A 13,240-nucleotide genomic window follows, 5' to 3' on the forward strand; every position below is an offset into this window, starting at 1 on the left:
CTGCCGGTCCTGTCCACTTGAAATCAGGAGCAACAATTGCTCCTGTCGGATTTCTCACCAGCTGGAGCGTAGCAAGGAGTGAATTCTGTTTTCCTGGTCTCAGGAAATAAAAATCGAGGAAGAAAGTCTGATAAATGTGCAAGGAAAGGGTAGGAAAGGGCTGGGTCTCTGCCAACAACTCAGTGGGGAGCCTTTGGCAAGTCCTTTGACTTTTTTTTTCCCCTCCTCCTTCTTTCACCTTTTCATACAGAAAACAGAAATAAGCAATATTTTCAGTACTTGGCCTTTGGCAATTCAGCATTCTGATGGATATTCTCTAGGATCTCTAAGCATTACTGGAAATAACACCTAATTAATAATGTCAATTAAACCATTAATAAAAGATTTGCATTTCTTCCCAAAGAGTGACGCTTAGAGTCTGGTCAAACAGTGAATAGCACAGTCTGTCAATGTGCTGGAGAAACCACCCTGTGTCAAGGATAACAATGGCTTTTTCAGGAGTTCACTGAGAGCAGGTCTTGATTTAATAAGTGGTGTTGTAAAACACTGTTTAATAGCTGATGTTGTGTCCCTATGTCTCTATTTTGGGTTCAAATACACGAGAAAAGCACAGGTGTCATTCATGTAAGACAAAAGATCATGATATTTAAGATGCAATTATCATAGAATAATAGAATTATAGAATGGCTTGGGTGGGAGGGACCTTAGAGACCATCTCCTTCCACCCCCTGCCATGGGCAGGGACACCTTCCACTAGCCCAGGTTGCTCCAAGCCCCATCCAGCCTGGCCTTGGACACTTCCAGGGATCCAGGGGCAGCCACAGCTTCTCTGGGCAACCTGAGTCAGGGCCTACCCACCCTCCCAGCCAGCAATTCCTTCCCAATATCCCATCTAACCCTGCCCTCTGTCAGGTTGAAGCCATTCCCCCTCGTCCTGTGACTACACATCCTTTTCAAAAGTCCCTCAAAAACGTAATCCTTGAATTAATCCTCTGAAAAATGGGTTTCAGGTCAAAATGCGGATGAAAATCATATTTTATTTATTTTTCATTTCTGGAAGAGCAACATATTTCTTTATACCATCCTGTAATCACGTCAATGGGTTCCTCTTCATCATCAGTGAAGTTTGACGCCCCAGTTCCTTGGTGTTTGTGCCCTAAGGGTGAGGACACTGAGAAGCTCCTGTGGATGCCCGTGCAGTGAGGGGCCCTACAGTCCTGCCCACCCAGCAGGAACAAATTTTCTGCGTCAGAAAGGCACTTAAATGAAAAACAACCCCAAAAAATACCATTTCTGGGTAATAGTGTGAAAAATGGGAGGGACTGACCTGTGTCTGGGCTTCCCTACAACCCCAGCTCAAGTGCAAGCTCAGGTTCTGCCCCTGCATGTGTAAATATGTTAAACACAGGAATAATTCCATGTGAATTCCAGTGCATTCTCCTACAGGTGGGCAAACACAGCCACTGGAATGGTTTTCTCTCAAGTAAATACCCATATTTTGGGGCAGGACACACAAATATACATTGTCTGACAGAAGGGCAGCACACGGGAATTTAAAAGTGTTACAGGGAATTTAGAGAATTTCAGATGGTGGCTGAATGTTCCCTCATTGTGTATAAATAATATAAATATAAATATAAATATAAATATAAATATAAATATAAATATAAATATAAATATATGTTTGTATATGTGCACACAAATATAATGGTATATATGTGTATGTTATTCCATCATTTAATAGATGGACTTTTGACTTTTAGTTGTAATTCAGGGCATGATGTTCAATGTAAATCTAATTGACTTTCCAGTAGCTTATTAGGGAAAATTAGGTTGATGGATCAAGCCTAAAAGCCTATACAGTCAAAGGTTGCACTGGAACCATCTTCAGTGCATTAGCAGGGCTTAGATATATAGAAAAATACCTTAATAAAAGGCAAGTTTGCCCTTAGAGCAATCAGAATATTAACTTTGTTCAAAGTGGGAATCCCTTCATAATGCCCAAACACAGTGAAATGCAATAATAATTTGGGTATATATATACATAAATATCACTATAAAAAAGCCTATTCATGTCGGAAAACCTAAATTACTATGATGATTCAGTGTTATTATGGATGTCATGGAATTCAAAATGAACTCAAATCTAATATTTTAACATCAATGTGCCTTACTACTACCTATATTTGGAGTGAAATGAGGGTAATTTTTATTTCATAGATTATAGGGAAAAAAAACACCTTTAAAACATTTAAACAGAAGAAAAATATCTTTTTGTTTGGTTGGTTTTTTCTGAGCCATTCAGGATGCCAGGAACATCAGGCTTCAATCCATTCAGCAGTGACCTGGTCTTTCTCCAGAAAGAATTCTGGACATTTTTATATGTCCAATTACTCCATAAATGATGAAATAAAACTGGATTTTTGTGAGTCAAAGAGGGAGTTTTTTTTTTTTAGTTTTTCTTGCAGCTTCTTCTGGCCCAGTTTTTGGGGGTCCCTGTAAGGCCTAGGCTGGTGTGTGAGGTGACCTCATATGAGGTTCCACGAGAGCTGCTGATGTGAGTGGCTGTCCCACGCTGTGGAAGACCCCAGGAAGGACAGACATAAAACAGCAGTGGTTTGCTCATTGATCCTCTGATTGCCAACTGAACCCACTGGTAAAAACCCCCACACCACAACTTATTATCTGTATTCTGAATTTGGATTTTACCACCACGTGTCTGAGCCGTCTCACTGGGGTTTGGTAGATTTTGGTAGCTGGCAAACAGCTCTGTCCAAAATATTCTGCAGAGCCATCCCCTGTTACTCTGCCAAAAACCTGGAGCACAGCCCCAGCTCTGCTGCAGCATCTGCCTGGTCACTCTGGTGCAGCAGCTGAACAATCCCTGCTGGAAAAGGTTTGCTCAGACCATTGGTGGCTTCTCCTCAGAATTTTCAGGCTTACACAACATTTGCAACTACACAAGAGTTAGAATTATGGGATCACAGGATATCCTAGGTTGGAAGGGACCCACAAGGATCATCCTTGTCCAGCTCCTGGCCCTGCACAGCACACCCCAACAATCCCACCCTGTGCTCTGAGAACCTTGTCCAAACCCTCCTGGAGTTCTGGCCCTGCCCACTGCCCTGGGGATCTTCTTCAGTGCCCAACCACCCTCTGGGGGAGGAACCTTCTCTAATATCCAACCTAAATTCTCACATGTAAAATCCTCTCAGCAGCTGGAACTGGGTAGACAAGGCAGGAGACCAACAGTGTTCCCACCACATCTTTCAGTGCTCACCCCCCAGAGTCAGTGGTGTGGTGGGTGTGGAGGTTTGGTGTTCAATACATCCATCCACAGTCACAGGACAGCCTCCCTGATGCTTCAGAGGGGTTTTCTGGACTCCCTCCACCATCTCCACATTAAACCCTCTTTTTTTCTACCTCAGCAAATAAAGAAAGACATCTGATTTATTATAGAAAAGAGAGAGAACTCGATTGATTTTAAATTGTTACATGATGAGGAATTTGAGAAAGTATAATCTGGAAAATGCATTTTATGCTGCACTGAATTATTGCAGATCCTTCAACACTTTCTCTTTTCCCATAGGATCAAAACCAGATTTTTTGGGGGGGGATTTTACTGTTAGCAAAAACCTTCTCACACAATCTGAAGGTTTCTCCAATCCCTTAATTAATACTGGACCATCAGGGTTAAAAGAGGAGCCACCTGGAGCCCTGTGGTCTCTCCGGAGGGTGCAGAACTGAGCTGCTCAGAGCATTCCACCCGCTGCAGTGGTCACTGAAGTGCTGGAAATGTTTTTGGCAGCCGCTTCCCGAGGCCCCTGGGTGTCTGTGCACGATGCAGCAGCACCACCCCATGGCTTCTGCATCCCCAACACCCAGCTGAGCCACTGAGGGGCCACGAAAGTCTGACTTCAGCCCTTTTGGGAATTAAATACTGCCCATGTTGGGTGGGAAATTGGATCTAGGGACTCCCAGCAATATTGTTTTGAAGGATAGAAGGAAGGAAAAGGAAAAGGAAAAGGAAAAGGAAAAGGAAAAGGAAAAGGAAAAGGAAAAGGAAAAGAAAAAGAAAAAGAAAAAGAAAAAAAAAGAAAAGAAAAGAAAAGAAAAGAAAAGAAAAGAAAAGAAAAGAAAAGAAAAGAAAAGAAAAGAAAAGAAAAGAAAAGAAAAGAAAAGAAAAGAAAGGAAAGGAAATAAAGAAAGGAAAAGGGCATTTTTGTAATGCAAACCCAAATTGTTATCACTTCATGTTGTAACATCTGCACTTTTAGTATACAAAGCACCGTGGATTTTGGTACAGTGGGTTTTTTTTTTTAAGTGTGTGGGTCTTTCTTATTTCAGAACCTTCTCCCTCATCTAAAAACATCAAAAAGAAAAGGAAAAAATCCTCAGAAAAAAAAGCTCCCTCATCTATTTTTCTTATTGTTCCTGGAGTTTGATCAGACTTCCTGATAACCAGATATTTAACAATCCAGTGCAATCAACCATCTTCTGAAAACCACTTTCCATTCACAGAAACACAGGACTGATAATGAAATAGAGATTTAAACTTGCAGTTCTTCTTTGGGCTCTGCTACACCCATTCCTCTTCTGGGAAGCAAACTGTTATCAACATTACATTGCAAACCACTACCAGGAAAGAATTAATTACTTTTATTCTTCTCATTTCAGGTTGGGAGGTGGATAATTTGGGGCAAACCCACGCAGGTAAGAACCAGTTGTGCTGCCAACCTTTTAGGTACCTCTGTCCTCAAAAACTGTGCAGGGCACATGGAAATATCAGATTATTGGCAAGTTGGTTTTGTGTTATGACATTTAGTTCTTTGTAACTCTCAGATAAAAAGTGAAATTAAAAATCACATAAATCTTTATAAATCAATGTGATTTAACCCAAACCCACAAAATTAAATTATCTTACTAAAACCAACTAATTACTGCTTTTTGTCATTGATGGATGAAAACAATTTTTCATTAACTCTCTGAAAACTGACCAAATTTAAATACCTATGGTTTATAAATGTAAATTCCTAAAGATACAATATTTGACTTCTATATATAATTTAACAATCAAATTTTTTCCTGGTTTGGTTGTCTGTGTTTTTAGCTATGTGCTCACTGTTTGCAGAAGCAATCTTCTAATTTTAGAGGTTCAACTGTGATTTAAACTCACAAGTAAAACCGTGTTTACTTCCTGAGAAGACAGAATCAAGGATTTATTGCCTTTGGGCCTCATCTAAACCAATAAAAATCAATTGCATCCTATTCACTGATTTCCACAGAGACCAGTTTGGGTCCTAATAGAAAACACAGTCAAAACAATTTCATACCAAATTTCCACTTTTCCAGGTGATTATGACCTGCTGGAAAGCACAGCCCAGTCTCCCCTAGGTAAGAAAGAAAACCAGAGATTTTTAATTTTTTTTTCTCTCTTTATTTATCTCTGTTCAAAAGGAAGCTCAGAGTTTTTTTTTTTTCTTCTCTGCCATTTTGGTATTATTTTTCTAATCAGTGCTAATTATCATGACATATTTTCTGCTGTGTTACTTTTAGCAGTATTATGAGAATTTATTCCTCCACTGTTAAGCCCTGCAATCGAGGGAAGCGTGTTGCTAGAAATGATATCTACCTGCTTAACAGTAATTACTAAATGGTGCTAAAGACAGTCAACACCACGATTCACTTGTTATTTCCCACAGAAAACTAGGGATGAATGTGCAGGAGTCACTTACCCAAATTTGCCAAGTATTGCAATGTTTTTCGATGAATGCTGTGATTAAAGAGATTTATTCTGCTGCATGGATGGCAAAGCCATCCTCTAAAAATAAGGTCATGAGCTGCTTGACTAAAGTGCCCCGAGAATTCAAAGCAGCACAACCCTCATAACAAAAACCAAGCCCAAACCTCGGAAATTTCCGTCAGTTTTGGTCAAGGCACAGCTGAAACTCCGAAAACTGCAATAAATGGAAGCTGTTTTGTTGTGCTGGGGAGGAAGGAGTGCAGCCAGAAGCCCAGCCCTAGTTTTTTTTAACCAGGGCACTGAGCTCTGGCAAGATAATGGTGCTTTAAAAGGGCATCACAAGGCCTGTCCCACCTCAGGCAGCCTCGTAGCAGAGTGAGTGTGAAGAGATTCCTTCCTCTTCTACCCCCAGCTCTTGTTTCCCAGTGCAGTTTTAAGCCTCAGTGTGTCAGTGAAAGCCAGGCAGGATCTAGTCCTTATAGCAGATCAGGCAAAAACCTGGGTATTTAAGCAAATAGTTGCTCAAAATTGAGCCTACAGACCAGAATTGGAACAATTAATAGACAGAGGAATGTGAGAAGCTCTGAGCCAGGTTTTAAATTGCCAACTGACAATTTACACCACGTGTAAATGAGCACAGTGCCATGAAGACAGAGATTGGAGAGAGATTCCCACTCTACCTTTCCTTTTTCTGCAGACCTCTTTTCCTGCAGACCTTTCCCAAAAATTCACTGTCAGGTCATACTTGCAGATAAATGAGTGGGATGCATGATATCTGACCATAGGAGAGCAAACCATCTGCCTCACCGTGGATTATACAATGGTTGGTTCGGATATCCCACATATCCTGCCTGGTTCCAGCAGCTGGTCCAAGCAAATCACATTGGCCTTATGTTTATTCTCCAGTCCCATGCATGTGCCTCAGATAGACCACTTGAAATAGCACAAAGGGAGCCTTGGACTTACCCTTTGGCCACCTGAACCGTGGATGTCCAGAGTAAAGCTGCATTCCCGAAATGCCTTTCAGGATCAGTGGAGAGAACTGCACATTTAGCTGCCCCCTGGTTTAGGTACCCACTTGAGAATGAGCTTTTTGGTGGCCTGGAGCCACTGAATACTCTGATTACATATTTTTTGCTCTCTGCTGACCAACTTCAGTCATTGCCAGCCACGGGTAACTGGATGATCAAAGATGCCATTACATGTCAAGGTTAAAATCATTTAATGGTTATCCAGATAAACAGCCTTTCCAGCAGAACTGCGGGTTTTCCTTTTCAAGGGGAGGGAGGGCATGTCCTGGAGTCTGCTCCCAGAGTGTCACATTCCCAATTTGGCACAGGGGACATCAGCAGGAACTGCACTGAGGACGGCTGGTCGGAACCTTTCCCTCATTATTACGACGCCTGCGGCTTTGATGAAAACGAGACAGAGTCCGATAACCAGGTGGGAATTACTCCTGGAATGAAAAACAAATGAAGGGGGGAGGGGGGAGCAGCAGCAGCACTGCTTTTTGCCCAGCCTCTGGTCATGTTATGATTTGATAGTGATAAGAATAAGCAATCGGATATTTAAATAGGAGCTTTAAATCCTTCTTAGCCTGGTACTCAGTATTTACAGAAGATGAGTTTTTACTGTTGATGCAGCTTGTAACTTATAGAATCGTGGGTTAACCTGAAATTCTTCCCCTATTGACTAAAGAATTCCTTGGCCAACTACTTTTTTCCTACAGGTACGTACACAGTGATCAAAAACAAAAAAAAATACAGATAGCTTTTGGTAGCTCTCTGACAAATAACTTCATGGTACACAGAGCTGAGGGCACAGCTGACACAGAGCAGAGCTCTGCTATCCAGTGGGATTTCAGGGGAAAAAGAGGAGAAACCAAGCTGTTGGAGAAACAAATCCTGCCTCTGGTTCCCCCTGAGTGTTGGCAGGGCAAGGAAGATGTGGCTGGAGATGAACCCTTTACCCACGTGTTGTTGTTTGCCTCCCAAGGATTACTACTACCTGTCTGTGAAGGCTCTGTACACCGTGGGATACAGCACTTCCCTGGTGTCCCTCACCACTGCCATGGTCATCCTGTGCCGCTTCAGGTGAGTCAGGACACGGGCAGTGAGCTGTTCAGTCACTGCAGGAGAGAAACTGGAGCTCATCTGTCCAAGCTTTTACCTCCCTAGATGTAGAATATAAGGTAGAAAACCCTATAACTGAGTTGCTCCCCCAGCTTGGACACGCTCCAGTAGTCAACATTTCAGTAGGTGGTAAATGCAGCAGGAGAATCTTTGGGTCTGTTTTGTGAAGCTTCAGGAGGTGCATTGGGCTGGGTCTATTTTATGCTACAAGAAAATGCCCAAATCCTCCCCCTGGCTGAGGTTTAGGATCAGTACTAACCACAGTCCTGGCTTATCAATAATTGCTTTTCTTAGCACCAGGGTGCTCTGGCCAAGTGCAGGTAGGCCCGGTGTGATGTTTCCATCAAATACAACTCTTTCCTTCTTTATTCCTCCCATTTTCCCCTCCCTTCCTCTTTGCTCTCCAGGAAGCTTCACTGCACTCGGAATTTCATCCACATGAACCTCTTTGTTTCGTTCATCCTCCGTGCAATATCCGTGTTCATCAAGGACGGGGTTCTTTATGCTGAGCAGGATGGCAACCACTGCTTCATCTCGACTGTAAGTAGAACTGAAACCTGGATTCTTTCCAGCAGGAGACCAACAGAAAATAGGGATGCAGGCACAAGCCTGTTGGGTATCATAAACTGAGATGCCATTGAGAGAAAAGGGGGTAAACTGCCCTCCCAGTTCACAGCCAAACTGGTTGTTGTATCTCATGACATCATCATGAGCAATCCTTCAGGACTTGGGTTTTGGTTTCTGCTCAGACTGTTTCTCCCTTTCACAGTCTGCAGAGCTGTAGGTGGGATGAGAGCAGGCTCAAGCAATTTCCTTCCTCTGCAGGTCTGGTTTTCCTCCAGAGCCCCGTTTGTTCTGGATGTCAGGCACAGTCATGTGTAAACAGGGTGACCATTCACACAGAAAATGCATCTGATGCTCACACTCCCAGCAAACCATTGCTATGAGCCACATGTTTGTCTCTGAAGTGTGGAGGTTCATGAAAAGCAGTCCCTTTCACAGATGCATTCAGCCCTACATTATGTGTAAATCCCAATTTCTTTCACAGTTCAGGCTGGTGTTTGATATGATAAATCAGCTCACTGGGTGTAATTATGATGGAATTACAAACTGACTTCTCCTTTATCCATCCAGTTATGAGCTCAATTCCCTATGAGTCACTTCCACAAGGAAAATGCAGCTGTGTAGTTTCTTAGTCAGCCTTTTCTTTGTCATTGAAACTGCTTTTTGCTCTTAATTCTTCTCTGTGGTAAAGCTGAAGCCATGTTAGTTCTGTAGTTTGTTCCTACCACTCTTCCAGGGGTGGCATCTGCCTCTTTGTTCTGAAACACTGGAAGAACAGTGCACATCAAACCCACCATTCAATCACCAGATCCTCCTGGCAGAGCTGCTGTGAACAACCCCAAGATCTGGTGGCTGAAACACACTGGTTGTAGATTTGGCCCAGAGGGTGGAGGGCAGGTGGGAACCAGCCAAAATTGCCAGGCTTCCCCTGCCCCAGGCAGGAGCTTCCAGTTTATCCACTTATTCTTCCCTTATTTGTTGAGAAATCCTGGTTTTGTAGGACTAAAAACATCTAAAACATCTAAAAACATCACTAAGGTGCAACGCTGGAAAGACCAGAGTGTCCTGCTCTCACAGAGTCAGGGCAGAGCTCGTTTTCCTCCTTAGGGTTTTGTCAGAGAATCACAGAATGGTTTAGTTTGGAAAAGCCCTGTGAGATCATGGAGTCCAACCATTAACCCAGCACTGCCAGGTCCACCACTACACCATGTCCCCAAGTACCACATCTACAGGTCTTTTAAATACCTCCAGAGAGATTTTAAACACCCTGGGCAGCCTCTTCCATGGTTTGACAACCCTTTCACGAAGGAATTTTCACTAATATCCAATATAAACCTTCCCTGGTGCAATTTGAGGCCATTTCCTCTTGTCCCATCACTTATTACCTGGGAGAAGACCTTGCTACAACCTCCTTTCAGGTAATCACAGGGAGTGTTAAGGTCTCCCCTGAGCACCCTTTTCTTTGGGCTAAACAAACCCCTTCTTTCTAGTATTTTTTTATTATTTGCTGCTTTCTCTCCCATCAATGAATGAAAGTTTCCATTATTTTTTACAGTTAATCACTCAGCCTTCTTTCCTCTCACACTTACTTTCATTTTTTCCTCCTTGATAATGTCAAGGAAGTGCAAGTCCCACCTGCACTCAGAGCCCACTCTCAGGGCTCCCCACAGTCCTCCTGCCACTTCACATCCCCAAAACACAGCCAGATCCTTTTCTTCCCTGCTCTTCATCCTCGGGAGGGGGCTTCAATCTCGCACTCAGTGTTCACTGAGCATGTGAACTCCCCCCAGGGCAAGACTGTCTGCCTGCAGATGCTCCTTGACCACCTCCCACTGGCCAAATCACCCTCCTCCCCTTTCAGGGGTACCTCCCATTCTTCTCCTTCTTTAAAAACTCCACCATTAACAGTGTGCAATCCCAGCCCCAGCTCTTTCCACGAAGAGATTTGAAGAGGTTAAAAGCATTTTTTTCTCACTGTTAGACGGAAGCAACGTGTTAATAACTTTGTTTCCTCTCCTCTCCCTGCAGGTGGAGTGCAAAGCAGTGATGGTGTTTTTCCACTACTGCGTCATGTCCAACTACTTCTGGCTTTTCATCGAGGGGTTGTACCTTTTCACTCTGCTGGTGGAAACCTTCTTCCCAGAGAGGAGATATTTCTACTGGTACACAATTATTGGCTGGGGTAGGTGACGTTTCTGGTCTAAAATGTGATGTTTCCACACACATAAAGCGTAATTTTAGTCTTCGTGTGGAAGGAGGTGCCTCTGTGTTGTGCTTTTTTTTTGTGTCTGAATAGAGTTGGACTGAAATCTGGGGGACACCACACCTCTTGCAGAGATGAGAAAATTGCCTTCTGCAAGATATGATCTTAATATCAAGCTCTTCATCTTAATCAAATCTGCAATCCTAAGCCCAGTCCATTTGCTGAGACTTCGTTTATGCCTTTCTTCCAGATAACAACTAAATTGAAAATATACCCAAAGGGTATTCACATATGCTCATCCTACCTGGATGGGAAATAAGAGCTTGCAGTGGGAAGGAGCAAGATTTCTTTCAGAAAGGCCAGTTGCCTGATGATAATCAGTGTAATTGTTTTTCATTCCAGCCTTCTGGAGATAAATTGATTCCTGTGACGTGTTAACTCAAGCAGTTCTTTGCTGATGTCTTTGTGCAGGAGTCAGATGGTGAATGCAGAAGAATACATTCATTCAAAATGTACCCTGAGAATGCTGAACTCGGTTTTTATGCTTAAACATCCTTCTGAAATAATTAGAAATAATCCTGTATATTCATGTGTAAAGCCTACACAAAAAAAAACCCCACAACCATGTCTTAAATTTTTCTCCTTTGTAAAAAAACATCCTTATGGAACCTGAACCTTCAGATGATCCACAGATCATTTTGTTTTCCCCTTCTGAGGCAGCTGAACATACACAAAAATTCCCATCTCCTGGCAAAGACTCCCTACAGCAGGGAGAAAAAGGCACAGAGGAGGTGTAGAAGTAGAGAAGGTAAAGAGAGGATGTAGAGAAGAGAGAAAGGAACAAATAATCATAAATAATCTATGGCATAAAACAGCTGTTGGGAAAGGGTGATTACTGGAAAAGGCTTTTGGAAAAGAAACCACTGGAAAGGGTGTTCAAAATTCCCTTTGTACATGCACAGATGTGCAGTCCCATTATAGCTGAGGCATAAGTGTGTCCTCAAAGGGAAACTGGGGGTTATGTACATGAAAATGTGACAGTTGTAAAAGAAAGAGATGTATAAATCTCTGCAATCTGAACAAGCCAGAGGCTGCTGGCTTCCTTTTATTAAGTTTGCACAGTTTTCCTATCTGTAGGTTTGTCTGAAGGTGGGAGTGCTGCAACACAAAATATATTAACTGACACTCATTTTTATTTTTTTATTTTTAAATCAGTCTTTAGAATGACTGATCTACCCAGATGGATTCATTCTGTAATGCAGCTTCACAATATTTAATTTTCAGTTGAATACCATAAATAATATCCAGCTGTTCAATTTACAGATATCATAGAATCCTACAATGGTTAAAAACCATCTCATCCCACCCCCCTGCCACGGGCAGGGCCACCTTCCACCAGACCAGGTTGCTCTGGGCAACCTCTGCCAGGGCCTCTACACCCTCACAGCCAGGAATTCCTTCCCAATATCCCATCTAACCCTGCCCTCTGGTAGTTTGAAGCCATTCCCTGTGTCCTGTCCCTCCATGCCTTGTCCCCAGTCCCTCTCCAGCTCTCCTGGAGCCCCTTTAGGCCCTGCAAGGAGCTCTCAGGTGTCCCTGAATCCTTCTCTTCTCCAGGTGAACCCCCCCAGCTGTCCCAGCCTGGCTCCAGAGCAGAGGAGCTCCAGCCCTGGCAGCATCTCCATGGCTTTCTCTGGATTCACTGCAGCAGCTCCACCTTATGCTGAGGGCCCCAGAGCTGGGAAAAGCCTCAAATCACTTCATATTTAAAGCAACATCAAAAATATCCATCACCAGCACTAAGAGAAACTCCAGATGTGGATGGGTTTGTTTGTTTTGGGTTTTTTTAACACAGTTATTTTCTCACCTCCTGCATATTCCACCTTGAGTGGCAGCTCCCCCTGCCCAGGTAGGAGCACTTGGCAGGAACCAAAGCACTCCCAGACTCTGGATGCAATTCCTGCAGGGCCAAAGCAGCCCCTCGGCTCAGAGCTGGTGGGGAGGGAGTTGCACTGAAGCAACAACAACAACAACAAGCAAGAGCTCAGCAATTTACAGCATCTGGACGTTTATCTGCGTCTGGAAATGTGCTGAGCACGTCAGTGCCCTCCTTTGATTGATGAGAGCTGCAGATGGCTCTGTTGATGCAGGCAGTTTGTTTCTCCTCACATCTGCAGCGTGCTGGGAAGTTCTCTGGACAGACTGCTGCCTTCCTGGGATCTCTCCCAGCGCCTTCCCAGTGCCCAGGGCAGGGACAGAGCCAGCAGGGAGAACTCTCTGCCCAGCCCTTCGGGCTCCTGTGTTTTCTTAAGTTACTCAGAAGGTGAAAAGGAGGTGATGAAGAGGCATAAATCTTTTGATGTAAAGAAAAGTGATGTGGGCCTATGTATATTCATACAGCAGATGGTTCAAAGCTCCAGGCTGATCTGAAGTGTGGGGTTTTTTGAACTGTATTTTTAGGGCACATTTAGTTGAATTCTGCCCTCCTGCACATTTTTTGGGTTGTTGTTGTTTGTTTGTTTGTTTGTTTGTTGTTTTGTTTGTGGTTTTGTTGTGTGGTTGTTTTTTTTGTTTGTTTGTGTTTTTTTTCAGATTTGG

General features: G+C 43.2%; 1 protein-coding gene across 12 annotated transcripts in view; it reads left to right on the plus strand.

Annotated features, from left to right (window-relative positions):
* ADCYAP1R1 (ADCYAP receptor type I) overlaps positions 1–13,240 on the plus strand; it is a 140,904-nt gene that overhangs the window by 90,674 nt on the left and 36,990 nt on the right. For all 12 annotated transcript variants that reach the window (XM_050322857.1, XM_050322846.1, XM_050322883.1 and 9 more), the window contains 6 exons: positions 4,678–4,713; positions 5,353–5,394; positions 7,083–7,186; positions 7,739–7,836; positions 8,283–8,415; positions 10,468–10,621. In XM_050322857.1, the coding sequence (XP_050178814.1) occupies positions 4,678–4,713; positions 5,353–5,394; positions 7,083–7,186; positions 7,739–7,836; positions 8,283–8,415; positions 10,468–10,621 (567 nt within the window). The remainder of the gene's footprint in view (positions 1–4,677; positions 4,714–5,352; positions 5,395–7,082; positions 7,187–7,738; positions 7,837–8,282; positions 8,416–10,467; positions 10,622–13,240) is intronic.

The sequence above is a fragment of the Myiozetetes cayanensis genome, unplaced genomic scaffold (genome assembly GCF_022539395.1).
Source record: "Myiozetetes cayanensis isolate MyiCay16 unplaced genomic scaffold, myiCay2020 scf1, whole genome shotgun sequence".
NCBI classification, from domain to species: Eukaryota; Metazoa; Chordata; class Aves; order Passeriformes; family Tyrannidae; genus Myiozetetes; species Myiozetetes cayanensis.